The sequence below is a fragment of the Manis javanica genome, chromosome 3, assembly GCF_040802235.1.
Source record: "Manis javanica isolate MJ-LG chromosome 3, MJ_LKY, whole genome shotgun sequence".
NCBI lineage: Eukaryota > Metazoa > Chordata > Mammalia > Pholidota > Manidae > Manis > Manis javanica.
In genome coordinates this window covers 197,550,214-197,577,103 of record NC_133158.1, presented here as the reverse complement: position 1 = coordinate 197,577,103, position 26,890 = coordinate 197,550,214, and the positions used below count along the sequence as shown (strand labels likewise).

Sequence of the window (26,890 nt, the reverse complement as noted above, 5' to 3'; positions counted from 1 at the left end):
CAGACCAATATCCCTGATGAGCATAGATGCAAAAATACTCAACAAAATATTAGCAAACGAAATTCAGAAATACATCAAAAATATCATCCATTATGATCAAGAAGGATTTATTCCAGGGATGCAAGGATGGTGCAATATTAGAAAATCCATAAACATCATCCACCACATAAACAAAAAGGACAAAAACCACATGATTATCCTCATAGATGCTGAAAAAAAGCATCTGACAAAATTCAACATCCATTCATGATAAAAACTCTCAACAAAATGGGTATAGAGGGCAAGTACCTCAACATAATTAAGGCCATATATGACAAACCCATAGCCAGCATTATACTTAACAGCAAGAAGCTGAAAGCTTTTCCTTTAAGATAGGGAAAAAGATAAGGATGCCCACACACCCCACTTCTTTTCAACATAGTACTGGATGTCCTAGCCACAGCAATCAGACAACACAAAGAAATAAAAGGCATCCAGATTGGCAAGGAAGAAGTTAAACTGTCACTGTTTGCAGATGACATGATATTGTACATAAAAAACCCTAAAGAATTCATTCAAAAACTACTAGATCTAATATCTGAATTCAGCAAAGTTGCAGGATATGAAATTAATACACAGAAATCTGTTACATTCCTATACACTAACAATGAACTAGCAGAGAGAGAAATCAGGAAAACAATTCCATTCACAACTTCATCAAAAAGAATAAAATACCTAGGAATAAACCTAACCAAGGAAGTGAAAGACCTTTACCCTGAAAACTACAGGACACTCTTAAGAGAAATTAAAGAAGACACTATCAAATGGAAGCTCATCCCATGATCTTGGCTTGGAAGAATTAATATAATCAAAATGGCCATCCTGCCTGAAGCAATCTACAGATTCAATGCAATCCCTATCAAAATACCAACAGCATTCATCAATAAACTAGAGCAAATCATTCTAAAATTCATATGGAACCACAAAAGACCCTGAAGAGCCAAAGCAATCCTGAGAAGGAAGAATAAAGCAGGGGGGATTACGCTCCCCAACTTGAAGCTCTATTACAAAGCCACAGTAATCAAGACAATTTGGTACTGGCACAAGAACAGACACACAGACCAGTGGAATAGGGAGTCCAGATATTAACCCAAACATATATGGTCAATTAATATATGATAAAGGAGCCATGAACACACAATGGCGAAATGACAACCTCTTCAACAACTGGTGTTGGAAAAATTGGACAGCTACATGCAAGAGAATGAAACTGGATTATTGTCTAACCCCATCATAAAAGTAAATTCGAAATGGATCAAAGACCTGAATGTAAGTCATGAAACCATAAAACTCTTAGAAGACAACATAGGCAAAAATCCCCTGAATATAAACATGAGCAACTTTTTCCTGAATGCATCTCCTCGGACAAGGGAAACAAAAGCAAAAATGAGCACATGGGACTACATCAAACTAAAAAGCTTCTGTACAGCAAAGGACACCATCAACAGAACAAGAAGGCATCCTACAGTATGGGAGAATATATTTGTAAATGACATATCCAACAAGGGGTTAACATCCAAAATATATAAAGAACTCACACGCCTCAACAACCAAAAAGCAAATAGCCCAATTAAAAAATGGGCGGAGGATATGAACAGACACTTCTCCAAAGAAGAAATTCAGATGGCCAACAGGCACATGAAAAGATGCTCCACATCACTAATTAGCAGGGAAATGCAAATAAAAACCACAATGAAATATATCACCTCACACCAGTTAGGATGGCCAATATCAAAAAGACTAAGAACACCAAATGCTGGCGAGGATGTGGAGAAAGGGTAACCCTCCTACACTGCTGGTGGGAATGTAAACTAGTTCAACCATTGTAGAAAGCAGTATGGAGGTTCCTCAAAAAACTCAAAATAGAAATACCATTTAACCCAGGAATTCCACTCCTAGGAATTTACCCAAAGAATATAATTTCTCAGATTCAAAAAGACATATGCACCCCTATGCTTATTGCAGCACTATTTACAACAGCCAAAATATTGAAGCAACCTAAGCATCCATCAGTAGATGAATGGATAAAGAAGAGGTGGTACATATACACAATGGAACACTATTCGGCCATAAGAAAGTAACAAATCCTATCATTTGCAACAACATGGATGGAGCTGGAGGGTATTATGCTCAGTGCAATAAGCCAGGTGGAGAAAGACAAATACCAAATGATTTACCTCATTTGTGGAGTACAACAACAAAACAAAACTGAAGGAACAAAAAAGCAACAGACTCACAGACTCTAAGAAGGGATTAGTTGTCACCAAAGGGAAGGGGATGGGGAGGGCAGGTGGGGAGAGAGGGAGAAGGGGATTGTGGGGTATCATGATTGGCACACATGGTGTCAGGGGGATCATGGGGAAGACAGTGTAGCACAGAGAAGACAAATAGTGACTCTGTGGCATCTTACTACACTGATGGACAGTGACTGCAATAGGATATGGGGTGGACACAATAATATGGGTGAATGTATTAACCACATTGTTTTTTCATGTGAAAACTTTGTAAGAGTGTATATCAATAATACTTTAAGAAAAAAAAGAAATGCAAAAATAATTTTAAAAAAGGAAAACACTTACATTGTATTAATAGAGATAAAGTTTAACACAGAATATCCCAAGAGAAATAAAACAGTGAATCAAATCCAGAATAAGGCAGTGGTTTTAAGAGTGCTTCACCAATTTCACATGCCTTAGGTGTGCTTCCTTCTTTCAATCAGAGCAGCTCAGATCTTATCTGGTTTATATATTTGAGCTCTTTCTAACATTTTATTTTGTAGGAAAAAAATGATTTGCCTAAAAATAACAAAAACACACCAAACAAGTAAAAAAAAATTAACAATGGTTGAATATTAGTGCATGTGAAGAAAGATCTTCTAGAAGCAAGCTCCAATGATGAGATTAGGAAGAGGAAGGAGCTTAGATATAGGAAAGGGAAGCTGGAACAAAGATCAGTAGTTCTAGGGCAAAAAGCTGTGAAAACAGACTTCTGGGGGCCAAGATGGCGGTGTGAGTAGAGCAGCAGAAACCTCCTCCCAAAACCATATATACTTTTGAAAATACAACAAATACAACTATTCCTAAAAGAGAGACCAGAAGACACAGGACAACAGCCAGACCACATCCACACCTGTGAGAACCCAGCACCTCACGAAGTGGGTAAGATACAAGCCAAAGTCCAGCGGGACCCGAGCGCCCCTCACCCCAGCTCCGGGTGGGAGGAGAGGAGTCGGAGCAGGGAGGGAGAGGAAGCTCAGGACTGCTAATCATCCAGCCCTAGTCATCCACACTGGAGGACAGACACACAGTGTGTGCATGAGGTGCTGGAAACTAGGGAAACAGGACAGTGAAACCTGTGAGTGGGTTCCCACAGCCAGCACCCCTGGGACAAAGAAAAGCAAGAGCTTTTTGAAACTCTTCAAGGGACAGGGACCCCACAGCTGGACGGAAGTGTCCCGGGACACTTAGCCCAGCAGCTGGGAATCCCAGGGCACCCTGGGTGCCCTAACCCCCTGGGCAGCAGCGAAGTTCGGAGGCCCCTCACAGCAATAAACAGCCTCCTGCCTGTTTCCTCTCCAACACGGCTCCGCCATATTGGAGCAGCAGCCTGAGGCTGGCCACGCCCACAGCCACTGTGGAGTTTAGACAGTAAGATACTAAAGAAGCTAACCTTGAACCTTTGGTAACCACGAATCTAAAGCCTGAAATGGCAATAAGTACATATCTTTCAAAGTCACCCTAAATGTAAATGGACTGAATGAACCAATCAAAAGACACAGAGTAACAAAATGCTGCTTACAAGAAACTCACCTCAAACACAAAAACATGCACAGCTGCAGGGCAAGAATCAGAGGACCCGTCTGCGCACACCTGCCCAGCACAAGCCGCTAGAGGTTGCTGTTCCCCCAGGAGAGGAAGGCCACAAAACAGCAAGAAGGGATGTTCTCCCAACCGACACATGCACCAGCTCAGCACAACTACCTCTATCACCATGAAAAGGCAAAAGAATTTGATACAGACCAAAATCACAGAGTCAACCCCTGAGAAGGAGAAAGACCTAACCAATCTTCCTGAAAAAGAATTCAAAATAAAGCTCATAACCATGCTGATGGAGCTGCAGGGAAATATGCAAAAGCTAAGGGATGATATCCAGAAGGAGATTACAGAAATGAAACAATCTCTGGAAGGACTTATAAGCAGAATGGATAAGATGCAAGAGGCCATTGATGGAAAAGAAGCCAGAGAACAGGAACACAGAGAAGCTGACGCAGAGAGAGATGAAAGGATCTACAGGAATGAAACAATATTAAGAGAACTGTGTGACCAATCCAAAAGGAACAATATCTGCATTACAGGGCTACCAGAAGAAGAAGAGAGGGAAAAAGGGATAGAAAGTGTCTTTGAAGAAATAATTGCTGAAAACTTCTCAAAACTGGGGGAGGAAATAATTGATCAGACCATGGAAGTACACAGAACTCCCAACAGAAGGGACCCAAGGAGGACAACACCAAGACACATAATAATTAAAATGGCAAAGATCAAGGACAAGGACAGAGTTTTAAAGGCAGCTAGAGAGAGGAAAAAGGTCACCTACAAAGGAAAACCCATCAGGCTATCATCAGACTTCTCAACAGAAACCTTACAGGCCAGAAGAGAATGGTATAATATATTTAATGCAATGAAACAGTAGGGCCTTGAACCAAGAATACTGTATCCAGCACGATTATCATTTAAATATAAAGGAGGAACTAAACAATTCCCAGACAAGCAAAAGTTGAGGGAATTTGCCTCACACAAACCAACACTAGAGGGTATTTTAGAGGGACTGCTCTAGATGGGAGCATGCCTAAGACTAAATAGATGTCACCAGAGAAAATAAAATCACAGCAAAGAAAGCAGACCAACCAAATACTAACTAAAGGCAAAAAATAAAATCAACAACCCACAAAAGCAGTTAAAGAAAACACAAAAGAGCACAGAATAAAACAACCAACATATAAAAAATGAAGGATGAGGAATAAGAAGGGAGAGAAATAAAGAATTACCAGACAGTGTTTATAACAGCTCAATAAGCAAAGTAAGTTAGATAGTAAGATACTAAAGAAGCTAACCTTGAACCTTTGGTAACCACGAATCTAAAGCCTGAAATGGCAATAAGTACATATCTTTCAATAACCACCCTAAATGTAAATAGACTGAATGAACCAATCAAAAGACACAGAGTAACAAAATGGATAAAAAAAGCAAGACCCATCTATATGCTGCTTACAAGAAACTCACCTCAAACCCAAATACCTGCACAGACTAAAAGTTGAGGAATGGAAAAAGATATTTAATGCAAACAACAGGGAGAAAAAAGCAGGTGTTGCAATACTAGTATCAGACAAAATAAACCTCAAAACAAAGAAAGAAACAAGAGATAAAGAAGGACATTACATAATGATAAAGAGCTCAATCCAACAAGAGGATATAACCATTATAAATATATATGCACCCAACACAGGAACACCAGCATATGTGAAACAAATACTAACAGAACTAAAGGAGGAAATAGAATGCAATGCATTCATTTTAGGAGACTTCAACATGCCACTCACTCCAAAGGATAGATCCACTGGACAGAAAATAAGTAAGGACACACAGGCACTGAACAACACACTAGAACAGATGGACCTGTTAGAGATCTATAGAACTCTAAATCCAAAAGCAACAGGATACACATTCTTCTCAAGTGCACATGGAACATTCTCCAGAATAGACCACATACTAGGCCACAAAAAGAGCCTCAGTAAATTCCAAACGACTGAAATCCTACCAACCAACTTTTCAGACCACAAAGGCATAAAACTAGAAATAAATTGTACAAAGAAAACAAAAAGGCTCACAAACACATGGAGGCTTAACAACATGCTCCTAAATAATCAATGGATCAAAGACCAAATTAAAATGGCAATCAAGCAATATATGGAAACAAATGACAACAACAACACAAAGCCCCAACTACTGTGGGATGCAGTGAAAGCAGTCTTTAGAGGAAAGTATATAGCAATCCAGGCATATTTAAAGAAGTAAGAACAAACCCAAATGAATAGTCTAATGTCACAATTATTGAAGTTGGAAAAAGAAGAACAAATGAGGCCTAAAGTCAGCAGAAGGAGGAACATAATAAAGATCAGAGAAGAAATAAACAAAATTGAGCAGAATAAAACAATAGAAAAAAATCAATGAAATCAAGAGCTGGTCCTTCGAGAAAATAAACAAAATAGATAAGCCTCTAGCCAGACTTACTAAGAGAAAAAGAGAATCAACACACATCAACAGAATCAGAAACAAGAAAGGAAACATCATAAGAGACCCAACAGAAATACAAAGAATTATTAGAGACTACTATGAAAACCTATAAGCTAAGAATCTGGAAAACCTAGAAGAAATGGACAACTTCCTAGAAAAATACAACCTTCCAAGACTGACCAAGGAAGAAACACAAAATCTAAACAGACCAATTACCAGCAACAAAATTGAAGTGGTAATAAAAAAACTACCCAAGAAAAAAAAACCCGGGCCAGATGGATTTACCTCGGAATTTTATCAGACATACAGAGAAGACATAATACCCATTCTCCTTAAAGTTTTCCAAAAAATAGAAGAGGAGGGAATACACCCAAACTCATTCTATGAAGCCAATATCACCCTAATACCAAAACAAGGCAAAGACCCCACCAGAAAAGAAAACTACAGACCAATATCCATGATGAATGCAGATGCAAAAATACTCAACAAAATATTAGCAAACCGAATTCAAAAATACATCAAGTGGATCATACACCACCACCAAGTGGGATTCATCCCAGGGAAGCAAGGATGGTACCACATTCAAAAATCCATCAACATCATCCACCACATAAACAAAAAGAAGAACAAAAACCACATGATCATCTCCACAGATGCTGAAAAAGCATTCAACAAAATTCAACATCCATTCATGATAAAAACTCTCAGTAAAATGGGTATAGAGGGCAAGTACCTCAACACAATAAAGGCCATATATGATAAACCCACAGCTAACATCATACTGAACAGCGAGTAGCTGAAAGCTTTTCCTCTGAGATCGGGAACAAGACAGGGATGCCCACTCTCCCCACTGTTATTTAACATAGTACTGGAGGTCCTAACCACAGCAATTAGACAAAACAAAGAAATACAAGGAAACTAGATTGGTATAGAAGAAGTTAAATTGTCACTATTTGCAGATGATATGATATTGTACATAAAAAACCCTAAAGACTCCACTCTGAAACACTAGAACTGATATCGGAATACAGCAAAGTTGCAGGATACAAAATTAACACACAGAAATCTGTGGCTTTCCTATACACTAACAATGAACCAATAGAAAGAGAAATCAGGAAAACAATACCATTCACAATAGCGTCAAAAAGAATAAACTACCTAGGAATAAACCTAACCAAAGAAGTGAAAGACCTATGCCCTGAAAACTACAAGACACTCTTAAGAGAAATTAAAGAGGACACTAACAAATGGAAACTCATCCCAGGCTCTTGGCTAGGAAGAATGAATATCATCAAAATGGCCATCCTGCCCAAAGCAATATACAGATTTGATGCAATGCCTATCAAATTACCAACAACATTCTTCAACGAACTAGAACAAATAGTTCAAAAATTCTTATGGAAACACCAAAGATCCTGAATAGTCAAAGCAATCCTGAGAAGTAAGAATAAAGTTGGGGGATCTCACTCCTCAACTTCAAGCTCTACTACAAAGCCACAGTAATCAAGACAACATGGTACTGGCACAAGAACAGAGCCACAGACCAATGGAACAGAATAGAGACTCCAGACATTAACCCAAACATACCTGGTCAATTAATATATGATAAAGGAGCCATGGACATACAATGGGGAAATGATAGTCTCTTCAACAGATGGTGCTGGCAAAACTGGACAGCTACATGTAAGAGAATGAAACTGGATCACTGTCTAACCCCATACACAAAAGTAAATTCAAAGTGGATCAAAGACCTGAACGTAAGTCATGAAACCATAAAACTCTTAGAAAAAACATAGGCAATAATCTCTTGGACATAAACATTAGCGACTTCTTCATGAACATATCTCCCCAGGCAAGGAAAACAAAAGCAAAAATGAACAAGTGGGACTATATCAAGCTGAAAAGCTTCTGTACAGCAAAAGACACCATCAATAGAACAAAAAGGTACCCTACAATGTGGGAGAATATATTCATAAATGACAGATTCAATAAAGGCTTGACATCCAAAATATATAAAGAGCCCATGCACCTCAACAAATAAAAAGCAAATAATCCAATTAAAAAATGGGCAGAGGAGCTGAACAAACAGTTCTCCAATGAAGAAATTCAGATGGCCAACAGACATACGAAAAGATGCTCCACATCGCTAGTTATCAGAGAAACGCAAAGTAAAACCACAATGAGATATCACCTCACACCAGTAAGGATGGCTACCACCCAAAAGACAAACAACAACAAATGTTGGCGAGGTTGTGGAGAAAGGGGAACCCTTCTAGACTGCTTGTGGGAATATAAATTAGTTCAACCACTGTGGAAAGCAGTATGGACATTCCTCAAAATGCTCAAAATAGACATACCATTTGACCCAGAAATTCCACTTATAGGAATTTACCCTAAGAATGCAGCAGCCCAGTTTGAAAAAGACAGATGCACCCCTATGTTTATTGCTGCACTATTTACAATAGCCAAGAAATGGAAGCAACCTAAGTGTCCATCAGTACATAAATGGAAAAAGAAGATGTGGTACATATACACAATGGAATAACAGCCATAAGAAAAAAACAAATCCTACCATTTGCAACTACATGGATGGAGCTAGAAGGTATTATGCTCAGTGAAATAAGCCAGGCAGAGAAAGACAAGTACCAAATGATTTCACTCATATGTGGAGTATAAGAACAAAGGAAAAACTGAAGGAACAAAACAGCAGCAGAATCACAGAACCCAAGAATGGACTAAAAGTTACCAAAGGGAAAGGGACTGGGGAGAATGGGTGGGAAGGGAGGGATAAGGGTGGGGAAGAAGAAAGGGGGTATTAAGATTAGCATGTATAATGTGGGAGGGGGGGAAGGGGAGGGCTGTGCAACACAGAGAAGACAAGTAGTGATTCTACAGCATCTTACTACGCTGATGGACAGTGACTGTAATGGGGTTCGTGGGGGGGACTTTGTGAAGGGGGGACCCTAGTAAACATAATGTTCACCATGTAATTGTAGATTAATGATAACAAAATTTTTTTTTAATTTTAAGTTAAAAAAAAAGAAAAAGCTGTGGAAACAAAGTGAATAGAAGCTCTTTGAAGAGAAACCTCAATTCCAGTCCATATAAATGAATGAACATAATTTATTTCTAATTCTTTTTTAGAAGAATTTAAAAATCAAGTAAAATCCAGATTTCAAGTGCCATATGGCTATCATCTCCTGAAACCTATATTCAATAATATTTCTTCCATGACACATTCTGCATTAGGATTCAACTCCTCAGTTCCAATTTAAAGCATTCTGTTGATTTGTCTTTTAGAGATGTACTTTTCCTCATTTCCCTCTTTTCTTTATTCTTTCTTCAGCAAAGTGTCTTAACCTCTTTGCAACAATAAATGATTAATGGTTTTATACATATGTCAGGAGATTTTACAATGCATCTCTACCCCAAAAAAAAACTATGTTAATATTTCTCAGAGTGGGTTTAGGTTGCTAAGGAGATTTAGGGGAATCCAAGCTCATAGTTATCAAGACTTCAAATATAATTTACTAATCATGAGCATGACCCAAAGCAAAATAAAACTATTGAACATTCTCCTCCATTTTCTGGATCTTCCTCCCTTTCTGCCTGTGGATAAAGTGAAGGTTCCTGTGGCCAGGATTCTCAGCTGGCCCTGGCTGGCTAGCTCACTACACAGATGTGGGCAATGCATCGTTATTGACTCTATATAAAGAGCCCTGCCCAGTGCTCGGCACGGCTCCAAGGCTGCAGTAGAGCAGAGCAGAGGCTGGAGTGGTGGCAGCGCTGAGGACAGAGACTGGGACAACTGTGCGAGCAGAAAGGCCCAGAGACTGAGACCAGCTTGCTGCATGCAGACTTGCTCTGAGTGGAAGAGATTCTAGTGAGTGACCTGCCACCGAGGAAATAAAGTTGGGTATAAACCCTTTCACCCCAAGAACATTATACTGTCATTTCCTTGGTCACACTGAATCCATAGTGAACTTTCCCAGGACTGAAACCCATTGGCCAGACTCTGCCCTTTCCATCTTGGAAATGTGCTGTGTTAACCAAATAGAGAGCTAAAGTGATCCATACAGTGCTCTATTCATAAGCCTGGACAGAAGTCAGTTGGCCTGAATCATATACTGTCTGGGGTCATAAGAGACAAGGGGATGTAGTACAACAGGAAATTTTAATAATCCCAGCTCTACATGCAGCACTGTGTGTTACTCAATCATGCTACCTAAGCCTAAATGTAAGGTTACTTGCAGTGTTGCCAAGTCTAGACCAGCTCTAAAAGAAATACAATGTGAGCCTAATATGCAATTTTAAATGTATGAGTAGTCACATTTTTAAAAGTGATAAGAGGTGAAATAACATGATAAGTATAGGTATTTTACATAAACAAAATATATCCAAATACTGTCTGTGGATAAAATGAGTTTCTGTGGCCAGGATTCCCACCGGCCGTGGTTGACTAGCTCACTGCACACCTGTGGGTAATACATGGCTGTTGACGCTATAAAAAGAGCTCCGCCCAGTGCTCTGGGCACAACATGGTGGCAGGGCTGCAAGGCTGCAGGAGAGCAGAGCAGAGGCTGGAGTGGTGGCAGAACTGAGGACAGAGGCCCAAAGGACAGCTGTGCAGGACGACTGTGCAGAGAGGCCCGGAGGATGGCTGTGGGGAACGACTGGGCAGAGAGGCCCAGAGGACAGCTGTGTAGACAGAGGGGCCCAGAGGACAGCTGTGCAGAGGGGACAGAGGCGGACACTGGCCTGCTGCATGCAAACTCGCTCTGAGTGAATGGGATTTTAGTGACTGACCTGCCACTGTGAGAATAAAGTTGGGTATAACCCTTTCACCCCAAGAACGTTTTGCTGTCATTTTCTTTGGTCACATTGAATCCATAGCAAACTTGTCCGGGGCTGAAGCCCATTGGCAAGACACTGTCATTTTGATATTAAACAATCCTAAAAGTTAGTGATGAATGGTATGGATAAAGTGAAGGTTCCTGTGGCCAGGATTCTTACCTGGTTGGCTAACTCACTACACACGTGTGGGCAATACATCGTTATTAACTCTACATAAAGAGCTCCACTCAGTGCTCTGGGCAACACGGTAGCATAGCTGCTGCATGGCTGCAAGGCTGCAGGAGAGCAGAGGCTGGAGTGGTGGCAGCGCCAAGGACAGAGAAAGAGAGAGACGGTTGTGCGGGCAGAGAGGCCCAGAGGCAGAGACCAGCTTGCTGTATGCAGACTCGCTCTGAGTGGATGGGATGTTAGTGACTGACCTGCCACCATGGAAATAAAGTTGGGTATAACCCTTTCACCCCAAGAACATTCTACTGTCATTTCTTTGGTCTCATTGAATCCATAGTGAACTTGTCCAGGGCTGAAACCCACTGGCAAGACAAACAGATAACAAAGATCTGGCACATACACACAGTAGAATATTGCTCAGCCATAAAAAAGAATGGAATCTGCCATTTGTGACAACATAAACAGACCTAGAGGGTATTATGCTAAGTGAAATAAGTCAAACAGAAAAAGACAAATACCATATTATTCCATTTATATGTCTTAGAATTATATCTTAGAATCTAAAAAAATAAAACGAACAAACTAGAATTATACTCATAAATACAGAGAGCAAACTGCTGGTTGCCACAGGGGAAAAGGATATTTGAAACAGGTAAAGAGAATCAAGAGAGAAAAACTCCCAACTACAACATAAATAAGTCTCAGGGATGGAAAGCACAGCATAAGGAACATCATAATATTATAGTAACTTGAATGATAACAGATGGTAACCACACCTATTATGGTAAGCATTTCATAAGGTATATAATTGACAAATCATTATGTTCTACACCTGAAACTAATATAATGCTGCATATCAACTATATTTCATTCAAAAAATTAAAATGAGATATTTTTATATTTTTTCACTCTATATTCAAAACCCTGTATATATTTCACATGTACATATATCTCAACTCAGATACTAAATTTTTCTCAGAAATACTTGATCTGTATTTATATTTTATACAAACATCCTCTTGAAAAAGCAGTTCACATACCCAAGTTGCTTCAAACATGATTAAAGGTTTTCAATAACAGAATTAATCAGTTTTTACACTGAAATTAAAATGAATTAAAATTAAATATTCAGTTCCTTTCTTTCACTAGCCACACTTCAACCACTGAAAAGTCAGATGTGGCTAGTGGATACAATATTAGACAGCACAGTAAGTCAGAAGTTGGTATACTCAGATAAAGGGAATGAGATGAGCACTTATAAGGTGTGCCAATAAATTTAGCACACTGAGGGTTAACAATTAATAGAAAAGTTTCGTTAAAGCTGCTGGAGTGTCACTCATTGTGCATTGAATTGTTAGGGAAGCGAGGATACTCACCTTCTGTTTCATCAGGCAGAACGTCTGCAGCAGCCATGATGGGCAGATAGGTGATTTTTTTTGAAAGTTGGGCTCCAGATCCCTAGACATAATTGCATTAAGTAAATTTGATGATGATAAATACTTATTTTTAGCTATTTCTTTCATTTCCTCATGAAAAAAATAGGATGAATGCCTAACACTTTTTATACATCACTCCTGTGCTCTAAGTAAAGCCTTCAATGCCTTCCCCTCCAAAAAGCAGCAATAACAATAGCTAGCAGGGAGTAGGGCACTGTAGTTAATCAAATGTTTATATACATATTAACTTACTGGTTTCAAATAACCTGATAGGAACTACTGTTCCACTTTTGGCAGATGCGGAAACTAGAGCTCAGAGAAGTGAAATAATTTGTCAACATAAGCAGTTATTTAGTGGCATGCATAGAACTCAAATCCAGATCTTGGGGCCAAAGTCCCTATACAGGCCCACCAGATTTCCCACTGTTTTCCAACTAATATCCACTTTATACCTGGCACGTACCTTGCACACTCTTGTCTTGAGCATACAGACTTGAGCTTGGATTTATGCTTGTCTTTATGTTCTGTTACCACATCTTCATTTTTATCCTACCCACCCTTAAAGCATAGGTTCAAGTACTCCCTCCTTCATCATCACTCTCAGCCTCTAGTTGACCTATTGTTCCCCTTTAAACACAGTAGCTATGTTGTTCTTATCTCTCACTTGAAAAATGCATGCTTCTGTGTAAGGAGCTAAAAAAAGAGTGATAGATAAAAATAGAAGGCCTAATTTTTCCAATTAGACTATAAGTACCTTGAAAACAAAACTACACCAGCCATCCTCAACCCTGGATGACTATTAGAATTGCCTGAGGGAAGAGGGTTAAAAATATATCAAAAGTCTAGAGAGAAGCCTAAGCAAATGTATTTTTAAAAGTTTCCCCCATAACTTAAATGTACAGTTGGAGGAGTGAATCCCTGCCTGGTGCCTCAACCCAGCTCAGAGTACCTCATTCTGGAGGTCCTCAGTAAAAGGCTGGTTAATAGGTTAATTGAGTTAAGCCTTTCCTGCAACATTTGAATTATCATTACTTCCAAAGGATTATCCAAAATGCATCAAATGTTGCCTCTACAGCCAGGGAATCAGTTACACCAAGCATACCACTGCATGCTCACTGCTTTGTAATTACAAGGAGAACACTTAATGTTTTACAGAGCCCCATGGGGCCTCTTGTTCTAAAGCTCTAAGTAGACTTTTCAGTTAGCTGAGTAGAGCACTAAACTGTGGTGAAGTATTCAAGACTTGTAAAATAATTTAAGGATTATCTGAGTAAATCCATAAACTGGCTTGGCCCAGTGGAAGTCATGACTCTGTAGCTACATGCTCTTAGATAAAAGGCTATGGCAATTTTCCTCTGCTTCTACCCAGAGGGGGGAAATACTATTGCAGTTAGTTTTAAAATACCAAATCTGGAACATCTAAAAATGATTAATTCTCAAATTGTCAGCATTGCACCATGGGCAAGAGCACAGAACATGTACCTTGTCTTCTCAGTTCTACAAATGAACTGGGATAAATTAAAATACTGCACCTTCCTTAGCAATTAACAATCTTCTGGTCTGGCTTAATTACTGTCTTCTTTGCAGTTAGAACAGAAGAAAATAAAGGCGTTTTGTGTTCTGTCATTTTCTTGTTTTAATCTCCACAGAAATGGACTCTTCTCTGGGGCAATTGGCTCCGCCACCTTAATTCAGTGTGCCAGGAATGTCAGCTGCATTAACTTGGCTGGCAAGCAATACATCCCACTGTCCTTTTAATGCAAAGAACTAGGAGGTGCTGGCATGGTAATGCCCCACAAACCAGAGGTGATGGGAGAGGACTGTAAGACAGTGACTGGGGGTGGAAGAAGTCCTTGGAGGAAGAACTGCTTAAGGATGAGCAGCACACCGACATAGTATCAGCAGGCAGGATCCCTCTCCATTTAAGTCCCCAGCAGACAGTTATGAGAAACTGAGCCGCTCCTGATGCACTTATCAATTAATAAGTGCATATCTAGTGTCTGAGTTTTGCAAGGGGCAAGCCATCTATTTTGGGAGAAAAGGCAAAAGCATAAAACAAACTTTTGATGTATACATGGAATACTTTAATTCCATTTCTATATGGATAAAAGGCAAACAGAAGAGGGAACAGTACTTCCCTACCTTATATCCTTAGCTGGTCCTTCCAAAGCAGATGGCTGACAGGATTTTGCTGTGGTGTGACTAAGTATCTTAAGACCAGCCCTTTGATACTTGGCAGGACTTGGAAAACAGCTCATAGTCCAGGGATGCAGACAGGCAGTTGCAGCTGTTGATATAAGGGTGAGAGCAAAGCTTCATTTCTGACCCCCAATTTTCTCCCCACTGTCCCTCCACCCAAATCCTCCTAACATTCAATGTCACATTCCACCTCCTCACTTCTCCATGTTAGCAATTTTACTTATTATAGCCACCCAGTTGCTCAAGCCATAAAACTTTGATTCCTCCTGTATTTTTACCAACCACATCCAATCAATCAAGTCTTTTATATTTTAACTTCAAAATATTTCTGCTTCTCCTCATTTTCCTTCTCCCAGCCATAATCATTCATTCCTGGAATAATGAAACAGTCTCCTAACCACTCCCTTGATTTCTACCTTTATCCTATTCCAATTCATTCTCCACACAGCAGGAGTCATCTTAAATGTGTATTCGATCATATCATTTCCCTTCTATGACTTCCAACTGCATTTACAATAAAACCTATCATCTTGCTCTGGGCTCTTCTTTCTCATGCAACTGAGTAAATATGGATGAAAAGTATATGACTGGCATCGAACAAATGTACCTAGGACTGAGCCAAGGGGCTTGCTTTGATTTCTCTTTACCTTAGTTTCATTTGCAAAGTAAAATTACTAGGCAAGAGGACCTCAAAGGCCCTATGTGTTTCTATAATTCATTATTTCACTGCTTTTGTAGGCAATACTAACAGGCCCCAAATCTCGAAAATCGACTTCACAGCTAAGAGTTCTAGCCTCTCTCCACTCTCCTCTGTTCTCTGGAATTCAGGAGCAGCATATCCAGGGAAGTGGCCGAGGGCTGGCCTCCTCTGATCATGTGCCCAGCTGCAGCCTTCCTCAAGGGCCTCTCAACGCTTGGCCATCGGGGACTCCTCCAATTTTGCCCTCTTCACTGTTTCCCTTCTCTGATAAGTGTGAGCCCTCCACCACTTTCCTCTCCCAAGTCCACAAAGACCTGTAGGTCATTTCTCAGACTTGCTTCCTGACTGACTTCTGTCATGTCCCTCTGATGAGACAGCAGATATGCAGGCACCAAGCACTAGTAATGAGAAAAGAGGAAGGAGGGCAGGTGAGGAAAACAAAACAGAGTAAGTACTAACTAAGTACTAGTTAGATGCCAAAATTAGGCATCTAGAATAGGTAAAAGGGCCTATCAGACAACAAGAGAATTTAAAAATATAGCAAATAATTAAGATTATAAACCAACTTAGTCAGAGCACCATAAAATGAGATGGAAAGAAGATATTCTATGAATTCATGAACAATTAATGTCAGCTAAGCTGGGCTGCTGGGGAACACATGCAACAGTGGAAGCACATGGAGTAATCCTCCTTTCCTGACTCAGAAACCTCCCTCTGATTCTCTAATTAACTCAGGTTAATATATTTCTCAGAGCCAGGAAGTGGGAAGAAAATGGATATAATTGATTCATTAGGCTATTGCTCCAGCTGACACAAAATCAGAGTTTCAGAGCACCGCAGCAAAAGCAAAGCTGGGCTTCAGTCCTGATTCTGCAGTCGCCAAAGTGTGTGATCTCAGCCAAACCACTTAACCTCACTGAACTGCACCTCCATGTCTGCAAGTGAAGGATTTAAAATGGACCCACGATTTTAAAAAGAGCAGCTTCAACCTAAGTTTAAAGGAACTCTTTCGCAGAAGTCAATGAGAAAAGCAGATGAAAGCCTGCTTGTTCTGACTTTAGAGGGTCTCACAGTGTCACTCCACACCACCTGGTCACTGACCCACCTCTAATCCCAGCACTCCAGGAACAGAGAAGTCCAGTCGATGATTTCACAGGTGCCTTCTGCACAAAAGCTTCACTGTTTCACAAAATAGTTGTGGGCAAAACTGCAATATTTCCAGAATTTCTCGCCTGGCCTTAGTGCATCTCCGTATCAACAGGAGTTTCCACGGGGGCAGAGAGAAGTAGTCCATCTCCTTATCGATAGGTGATTACAAGGGGCATGAAGAGCAAGCACACACCTGGACTGGAAGGTTCAGTGGGGCCTTCACAGCTGGGACATAAGACACACAGCCAAATGGGAGTAGACAGCTTCTTGTATGCAATAAACAGGTTTCTCCCACTTTATTTTTCCCTTCAACTGATTTTGGTTTCAAAGATACATTTGCCCCAGCCTGGGAACACATTTTCCCCAGGAGTTACACCTGGAAGTAGTCAGCAGGACCTCTGAACACAAAATCTGGATTCACGGGTGCAATGCTTGGGAGGGCTGTCCCTAGAGATGGTGGGGAGATACCTGGAAACCCACCTGTGGATGGTGGGGAGGCCCCAGTGGCTGCTGCAGGGGGTGACCACCCTGTGGATGGTGCAACTTTACCCAGGAACCTCCCACCTGTGGGGCTTCCACTCAGGGAGCCCATAGTGGGGAATTGGTCTAGGGTAAAACACCTCCTAGATGGGTGGGCCTTCCCCATAACTGGGGAAGGGTAGAGATACCAGAAACTTTGTAACTAGCCCTCCGTGAGATAGAAGACTGCTTAGAGGCCCTGAGTGGCCATGTGGCAGCTGGGATTGTGGGATTTTTTGTTTCTCAAGATATTGGAAAGATTTATTGAGGAGAGAGACAAACTCCAGCATTGCCTGGATGAGCTGGACAATGACCTACGGGAAGCCCATAAGAAAGAGAGACAATTATTGAGAAGATCATGCTCCGAAAGATATGTTAGCAGTGAGGGAGGAGGCAGCCAGAGAATCTGTGTTGCAGGAGGAGATTGGGGAGGGGGAGAAAGAAGTGGTGCCTTCAGCCCCGGAGATGGTAGAGGAGGTGTCAGGGAGGATGAGGGGATGGAGCTGAGAGCCAAACTCTTGCTGAGGCCACTGCCTGAAGTACCAGCCTCTCCCGTAATAAAGGCAGCCCCGTTATAATTAAGAAAACAAAAATGCAAAAACTGCAGGCTTCTCAGGGAGAAGAGCAGCTCCCTCCTCAGGTTGTGGAGCACTCCATGCCCCGCCCCTACACCCAGGATGAGCTGGTGGATACGCACCCAGTTTCCGCAGAAGCCATAGGAACCTCTGCCTACATAGCTATTGCATATTTGGGATATGGGGGTGGAAAAGATTGTTATGTTGGGTTCTGAAATGGGTAGACTGGCTTCCCTGAAGACTCACCCCTTCCTCCGGCAATGGTTGTTATAAGGTGCCTATCACACCCCAGGTAATCAGGCACTTCTGGATTGGCCTAATCAGGGTGATTTTCCATACTTATCCACTAGCTAGAAAAAGTACACAGAGCTCCAGCAGGTATTAAGGGAGCTGGGCATGAAAAATATCTAAACTATGGACCCCCAGGGCCCCAGTGAGTTGTTCAACACAGGAATGAGAAATCTGGTGCTCCATACAGCTCCCCTATCTCTCTTTGGGTCCCTAGTGACTATTCTTGCCCTCCACAAAGGGCAACCCATAAGTGAGGCTACTCATACTTTAGCAGATCTGGGGGAGGTTGAAACAATAAGAGCCTGAAAGGAAGTATGGGCTATGACTGAAAGGAGAGGTGCAAAGGCCCTGTGAAGGTCTTAAGGACCCAGATGTGGGTTGATTTGATAAAGGCAGGGATAGTTAAAAAAAAAACCTTGGTGGGCAGCCCAATAGGGTGTTGTTAGAACTGTGGAACCAATTAAAGCCAGAGCAGCAGTTATGGCCACTGAGGTCCAGGACATGGAAGGAGAGGCAAAGCCCCATATCTGGCCTGTGTCCCTGTAGGACTTCCTGGGGGACAGTACTCAGGCACCACCAGGACCATCGCCCCCACAGGAGGATGACTGGGCATTCCGGTTTGACTGAGGGGGCATCAAGGTCCCCACCTTGGGGGATGTGGTGGGGACCAGAGACCACATGTAGAATTAGCAATTCATTGGTCTCCCATGAATGTACAACATATGCTGGCGCTGGTGGACACAGGAGCTGAATGTTCTCTGATTAATGGCAACCTGAGCATTTTCCTGGAGCCCCTACTGTGATAGATGGCTATGGAGGTAAAGCAATTAGAGTGAAGAAAGCCTAAACCCCATTGGGAATAGGGTGTTTTCTCCCAAAGGAGTATACTGTGTACATTTCTCCCATTCCTGAATATATTTTGGGGCTAGATATCCTGCAGGACCTGTGGTTATAGACCGCTGCAGGTGAGTTCAGACTGAGGTATGCTTGATAAAGGCAGTTCTGAGGGGATGTGCTCAGCACATGCCTGTAGCTCTGTCTATACCTCAGTGGGTGACAAATACTGAACAGTATATAGTACCTGTGGGACCCAAGGAAATTGGAGAAACTCTACAGGAGTTGGAGACGGTGGGCATCATAAAGCCACCCACTCATAGTTCTCTTAATTCCCTGGTGTGGCCAGTCAAAAAGCCAGGCTGCTCCTGGCATATAGCCATGAATTACAGGGAATTGAATAAAGTGACACCCCCTTTGCATGCTGCTGTCCCCTCTGTAGCAGCCCTTATGGACACCCTCAGTCATGAACTAGGGACATATCATTATGCTGTGGACCTTGCTAATGCTTTCTTCTCTATTGACATAGCATAGAAAAGTCAGGAACAGTTTGCCTTCACATGGAAAGGCTGGCAGTGGACATTCACTGCCCTTCCACAGGGATACCTCCACAGTCCCACCATTTGTCATGGACTTGCAGCCCAGAACTTGGCCACATGGAAGAACCATAAATGGTGCATCTGTATCACTACATTAGTGATGATATTCATGTCTGATTCTCTTGCAGATTTAGAAGGGGCAGTTCCTAGACTGCTGCAACATCTATAGGAGAAAGGATGGGCTGTGAGCAGCACCAAGGTTCAGGGCCTGGTTTGTCTGTGAAATTCTTGGGGGTTGTCTGGTTGGGTAAAACTAAAGTTATCCCAGAAGCAGTCATAGACAAGGCCCAGGCTTTCCCTACCCTACCAATATGACAGTCTTCTAAGAGTTTTTGGATCTTTTGGGCTACTGTAGAAGGTTTATTCCATACTTGGCACAAATTCTGAAGCCCTTACACTGGTTAGTATGAAAGGATACCAGGTGGGACTGGGATGAAACATGTGCAGTTACCTTTACTGCTGCTAAGCAAGCAGTCAAAGCCATACAGGCCTTGAGGGTAATGGACTCATCAAGGGCCTGTGAGCTAGATGAACATGTAACTGAAGATGGTTAGGGATGGGGCTTTTGGCAGTGCCTTGAACAGACACACCAACCTGTTGAATTCTGGTCACAACTATGGAAAGGAGCAGAGATCTTGTAAACCTTGATAGAGAATCAACTGGCTGCTGTGTACCATGCCTTGTTGGCTACAGAGCCCATCACTGGAACAGGTCCAACCAAGGTAATTAACCACCTATCCTATCACGGGGTGGGTGCAAGACTGGATGCAAAGGCTAGAGTGGAATGGCACAGATGCCTACACTGGCCAAATGGAGCACATATTTACAGCAGCATAGCCCTTTCGTTTAGTCCTTTAAGTGGGGAACTCCAATGCTTATTGGGGCCAGTGACATATACTAGTGGAAAGCAGGAAGAACTTGCTTTTGAGCTATTGGTAGCCAAGAGTCCTTATCATGAGGGAAAAGCCCCTATACCTAAAAGTTCTTGATATACAGATGGCTCCAGTTGTGGGTAGGCACCAAAGTGGAGGGCTGTGGCTTTCCATCCTAAGATTGAAACAATATGGATGGAGAATGGAGAGGGGAAGAGCACCCAATGGGCTGAGCTGCAGGCTATATGACTCATGATCCCCGAGGAGCCCTCTCCTATAGTTGTCTGCACTGACAGCTGGGCCATCTATCAGGGCTTGACCCTGTAGCTACTGACATGGTACCATGCCAACTGGATGGTTGGTCAACAGCCCCTTTGGGGGCAAGACTTGTGGCAAGACCTATGGGCCTCTGGTCAGACTAAGACTGTTACCATTTATCATGTGACTAGCCATTTGCCTTTGGCATCCCCCAAGAATGATAAAGCAGACACACTGGCCCAGGTGCATTGGCTAGAAGGAAAGCCTGCCTCTGATGTAGCCCAATGGTCACATCAGCATTTGTTGCATGCAGGACAAAAGACAATGTGGACTATAGCCCGTCAGTGGGGCTTGCTGTTGACCTTTGAAGAAGTCAGCAGAGCCTGGAAGGAGTGCCTTATGTACTCTAAGAGGGACTTGCACCAAGTCCCGCAGCAACATGGGACAATAGTAAAGGGGCTGATACTCTTGCCAGGTGGCCTCTGCCCATATCAGAAGGATATCAGTATGCCATAACTTGTGTGGATACAGCTACTGGACTGTTGGTTGCTTTTTCTGCATGCCATGCTGATCAGAAATGACCAAAAGCAGCCTAGAGTATCTCTTTGCAACCTATGGCCGGCCACAGGTTATTGAGAGCGATCAAGGCACCCACTTTACTGGACATGCATTACAAAAATGGGTACAGAAATTATGGATAAAGTGGGAGTTTCATGTACCATATAACCCTACCAAGGTAGGTATGATAGAAAGATACAATGGTTTGTTGAAATCTGAACTGAAGTCAGACACCAATGGTCTATGGGGCTGGTCAGTTCATTTATGGACAGTGCTATTATGGCATTTGAATAAGAAGCCCCGAAAAGGAGCTTGTGCCCTGTGGACATGCTAACACACATTGCTGCCTCTCCTATACAACTGTACATGCAAACCAAAGAGGAGTTATTGAAGCCAGGTTACAGCCAACAGAGCAACATCCTGCTGCCAGCTCCACCTGTGTTAAACTCTGGAGACTCTGTTGAGTGGACATGGCCCTGGACATTTTGACATGTGGAGCAGTGATGGCTGGCTCTTCTGGCACCCTGGGAAAAGGCCTAGAAATTGGACTCCCATTGTTCCTGGAATAACAACAGAGTGACCCCCATCATGGTAGTGCACCCCAAATGGCCAGAAGATAAGAGCATCTTACAGGGAAGTTTTGTTTTATCTTTATGGCCAGTGCATGTACTTCCCATAGCCCTATATATTGACCCATCTGTAACTCCCACAGGAAAGGGGGTTGAAGGTCGGGTATACTAGACCAGGACAAGATTCCATTCCTGCCACTGTCCTATCACAGGACAACTCTCTTGCATGCATCCTACCTGATGAACAAGATTTACCAATGCTGGTGTCATTAAAACATGTATCTTATCACCCTTAAGGTTATTTTCTTCTACAGTCATTGTCACTTGGACCTGCCCCCTTGCTGAGTACGCATGGAACTCCCTACTGGTTCAGCTACTGGCTTCTTGTGGAGCGGGCAAGCTATGGACTTAACCTGCATAGGACTTTGAACACAGCTGGATCCTCTGGCTTGAGGATTATCAAGATTTTATTGCTGTTGTTACTGTATGTTATTAGTATGGTTACAGTGCTCCAGTTTTCTCACACAGGGGCCATCGCAGAAGGTGGGAAATGAATAGATGGAGAGGCAAGATTTCTGGAGGGGTGGGCTGTGGGTAAAATTGCAGTATTTCCAGAATCTCTTGCTTGGCCTCAGTGCGTCTCCATATCAATAGGTGTTTCCAAGGTGTAGAGAGAAGTAGTCCATCTCTATCTCAATAGGTAATTACAAGGAGGGTGGAGGGCGAGCACACACCTGGACCAGAAAGGTTTGGTGGGGCCTTCACAGCCAGGTCACAAGAGACACAAGCAAATGAGGGTAGGTGACTTCTTGTAAGCAATAAATGGTTTTCTCCCATTTTATTTTTCCCTTTGGCTTCAAAGGTATATTTGCCCCAGGGTGGGAACACATTTTCCCCCTGAGGTTACAGATGTTATGTTCTATCTCCTTGTGGGCTTGCATGGACACTGAAACTAATTAAGAGATCCCAAATATTCCTGGTTTTACATAAAATACTTAAATCACAAAAGAAGCCTATTAATTTCATTTCAGTTCTCAAGTCATTAAACAGGATATGCTAAACTGAGAAGATTCACATTACACTTTAAAAGTATTTCTCTTTTTACTTAAAAAATAAATCACGTTTTGCTTCAATGTATAAAAGAAAACTGGTCTTTCTGAACAATATTCAATATGCTATGGAGTTTTTCTACATCTTAAGTTTTTGATATAGAGATGTACAAAGTAGGATTTGGTTATACATAAACATCTACATTGAGGCCACTGAGAATCAAAAATTGCCAACAGGAGATGATGGGTTAGAATTGGTAAGATAAGACTACCCTTCCACAGTGGTTAAGAGGTGTAACTTGAAGGGAAGAGGAAGTGATCAATGTCAGATGGAGCCATACCCAAATAAAGAGATTAACTACCAGAGGGAATTAAAATACTGAATTTTTGCCCCTCTGTCTTCCAAAATTTTAAGCCCAAACATAACACAGACAATATAAATAAGTTTCACAAATCAATCAAAAACACAGACAATCCAATATAAAGTAGGCAAACAATTGCAATAGGCACTTTGCAAAAGGGATTTCCAAATGGGAAATCAGCATGTAAAAATGTGCTCAAAATTCACTGTTCATCAAGGAAACACGAACTAAAACCACAACTACCACATAACCAAAGGAATGGCTTTAACAAAATATTAAGTGTTCACAAGGATACAGAGCTACGGAAATATTCATATACTGATCACCACAGTGTAAATTAGTCATCTTTAGAAAGCTATTCAGCAGTATCTTCAAAACCTAAATCTATACCTAACTACAAGACAGCCCTCCCACTCCCAACAGAAATTCTTTATAATGTACACTGAAAGGCACATACAATAATTATCCAACAGCACTATTTTGTAACAGGTAAAAACTCGAAGCAACGCAAATGTCCCTTGACAGTAGAGTAGATAAATAAACTTCAGTTTATTCATACAGTGTTTCATAGCAGTAAGAATGAACTACTATACATAAAGATGTAACTGATTCTCACACACATAATCTTGAGAGAAAGAAGCCAACACGAAGAGGACATACAGTCTGCTTCTGTTAACATAAAGCTTAAAAACAGGCAAAACTTGTCAATAATAATGGATACCTTGGGGGAAAGGGCGTAGTGTCTGAAGGGACACAAGGTAAGCTCTCAGTTGCTGGAAATACCCTATTTATTGGATGGTGGTTATACAGGCATGTTCACTATGTGAATATTCTATGAGCTGTATACTTAGGAACTGTGCACGTCTCTGATTTTCTGTGATACATCACTTGTAAAATAGCTCACACTATTTTACATTTTTCTCACTTTAAGCTCCCATCCAGTCTTTGAATTCAACCTCCAGAGGCTGACAGAAAGGATCAGTAGTGGAGGTCATAAGGAGGGTGGGGTTTTTCTTGAGTAAAATGTTAAAAATAACTACAAGTTATATATTATCATAAATTTTATTTGAGGAAAATTTTGGTTAGAAACATATCAGATACGTGTCCCAGAACAACAAGAAAAAAGGTTATACTGCCTTATTTCTTAAGTACTCTATTTAATCTGAAATGCTTTCAAAATATCTTATGAAGATTCCCATGTCAATACATGCAGTTATGCCTTTGATGATTATTGTGGCATATTGTGACTGTTTTTCTGGTGGTTTTCACAGATCAAAACAGTGCTGTTATAAAAGTATATTCTCTCAGCTATTAATCAGTCATACCTTAAATAGAAGACATTAACATTTTATAAATAATAACAGAGTGAAAACTTGATTTACAAAGCAGTTCCTGCTGAGATGTTTGGGACATTATATAAACAGTTAAAGACAACAATGAAAACACCATAAAGTTAATTACCACAAATTAAATAAAATACATTAAGAGCCAAAACTGTTAGACTGTGGCAATGAAATTTTGCTGTGCTCAGAAATAGAAATTTGAGAAAAATCATGAAATATTGTAAATCCTGGCATCTATGTTATATTTCTTCTTCCTCTATGACCTTGCAAATACCAGCTAATATTTATGGGCTTTGAAATGGTTTTGAAGAATTTATATTTAAGGGACAGATTCAAATAATACAATTTAAAAATTGGAAATAATATTTGGAGTTGTCTCCTTGCTAGCCCCTCATTTTACAGGTGAGGAAAAGAGCAACATAGGTTATAAGTGATTTGTTCTACTCAACACTGCTTTTGTTAACCAACTGGAACCAAACTTCCAGTCTCCTGACACCTGGTAAAGCACAATTTCCCTTGACAGAATTCCTTCCATGAAACAGTATTTAATTTACCCTCATGAATTCTTTCATGCCTTTCTTCTACCTCCTCTTTCAATCAGTCCTTTTTTTCCACTTTGTTCTAACGGGGACAATATATTACATCATTGTGAAGAGTAAAGGCCTTAGGCTCAAATGGGCCTGGGTTCAAGTCCAGATTGCACCACTTCTTAGTCTTTGACCTTAGGCCTCAAGACACCAATTCATCCCAGTTTGCCTGGGACGTTCCTGGTTTTAAAACTGAAGGTCCTGAGTTCCCGCAGCCAACTCAGTCCCAAGAAAAATTAGGGCAGCTACTTACAGCTCTCTGAACTTGAGTGCTTTCATCTATAAAATATGGATAATAATTTAAGCACTCATTTCCATATCTGTCACTTCCTCTTGGGTCTCTTCTGTGTTGGATACATAGATTTGAAAGATGTTTAAAACAGAGGTAATATGTAAAGCCTAAAGAGAGAATGAGTTTTCTGAGAAACGGGACAAGCAGCAGACTTATGGGAGGTGCGAAGTACATAAAAGAAAGAGAAACTTACGAAGGAAGGAGAATACCGCGAGGCCGTACTGGTCAACACGTACAAGCAGGCAGGGAGTTCCGGGGCATTGCCAAGCATGCAAGGGCTTAGTAATAAATTCTACTATTGAGTCTATAAATACATGTGTATTGTGTAAGTATTTTTTAAGTAAGGAGGAAGTGAGGATAAGGGATAGTTATTATATTTTGTCCATTTCATGGGATACCTTTAGAAATATGAAGACTCCTCAAAAAAGCCTCAAGTGTCCTCAATGACCATATCACTGAAAGAGTACCACATCTAGCATTTATATATTTCTAAGAAAAACTCTGAAAGGAATAACACACTAAACAACAAATATCAAAGCACCTATTTTATTCTCACCAGTATATGCTTAAAAAAGCTTTTCCCTAAGGTATGACACAGGCATAAGTAAGATAGGGATATACTTTCAGTCATCTTCAAGAACTAGAAATAGAAAATAAATGCAGAGTGGTGATGGGACTGAAGTTGTAGATGACGTCCCAGCTCCTAGATGCAGGCAGAGCAACCTGGAGGTCAGCTCCAGTAGGATACCCAGACCTTGGCACAATTTCCACGTGAAGTAGGGAGACAGGGCTTTTGGATATAACAATAAGAGGCAGAAAAAATACAACCCAAACTGTTGCTTGGGGACAAGGGCTTATCATAAGCTCTGTATTCAGGAGGCAGAAGTTACATTCAGGTCTCACCACTGGGACCGAGCCACGTCAGCCACTGACTCAGAAACAGGATTGGAAATATCATCAATGCCACAGGGGCAGGAGACCCAGGGAACTAATATAAGACCTGGTTCTGAAATGGGAAATGTAGAGGCAACTACAATACTGTGAATCAAAAAGTGGTGAGCATAGAAGCAAATAAAATACAAAAATATAATTAAACTTCCATTCTACAAAAGCCTGAGAATTATTATAAAATAATTTTTAAATTATAAAACACATGTCCAAAACAAACATTCAGAAAGACAGCCAAGAAAATCAACAATTGGAATAGTAATTCACTGCATAGGAAATGAAAGCAATAAAAGAATATGAGAAAGAATTTTAAATAAATAGGTTAAGACTCCACCAAGAGACATAGGAGGAAATATTCCTTAAAAATATATGAAAATATGAAACAAAGCAGCCAGAAAT

General features: G+C 41.1%; 1 protein-coding gene across 1 annotated transcript in view; it reads right to left on the bottom strand.

Moving 5' to 3' along the window:
• IQCM (IQ motif containing M) overlaps nucleotides 1–15,071 on the bottom strand; it is a 195,188-nt gene extending 180,117 nt beyond the window's left edge. Inside the window, exons 1-2 of the mRNA XM_073230501.1 lie at nucleotides 14,930–15,071; nucleotides 12,728–12,809 (exon numbers count right to left, since the gene is read on the bottom strand). Of these exons, the coding sequence (XP_073086602.1) occupies nucleotides 12,728–12,764 (37 nt within the window). The 5' untranslated portion in view covers nucleotides 12,765–12,809; nucleotides 14,930–15,071. The remainder of the gene's footprint in view (nucleotides 1–12,727; nucleotides 12,810–14,929) is intronic.
• Nucleotides 15,072–26,890: the final 11,819 nt, after the last annotated feature.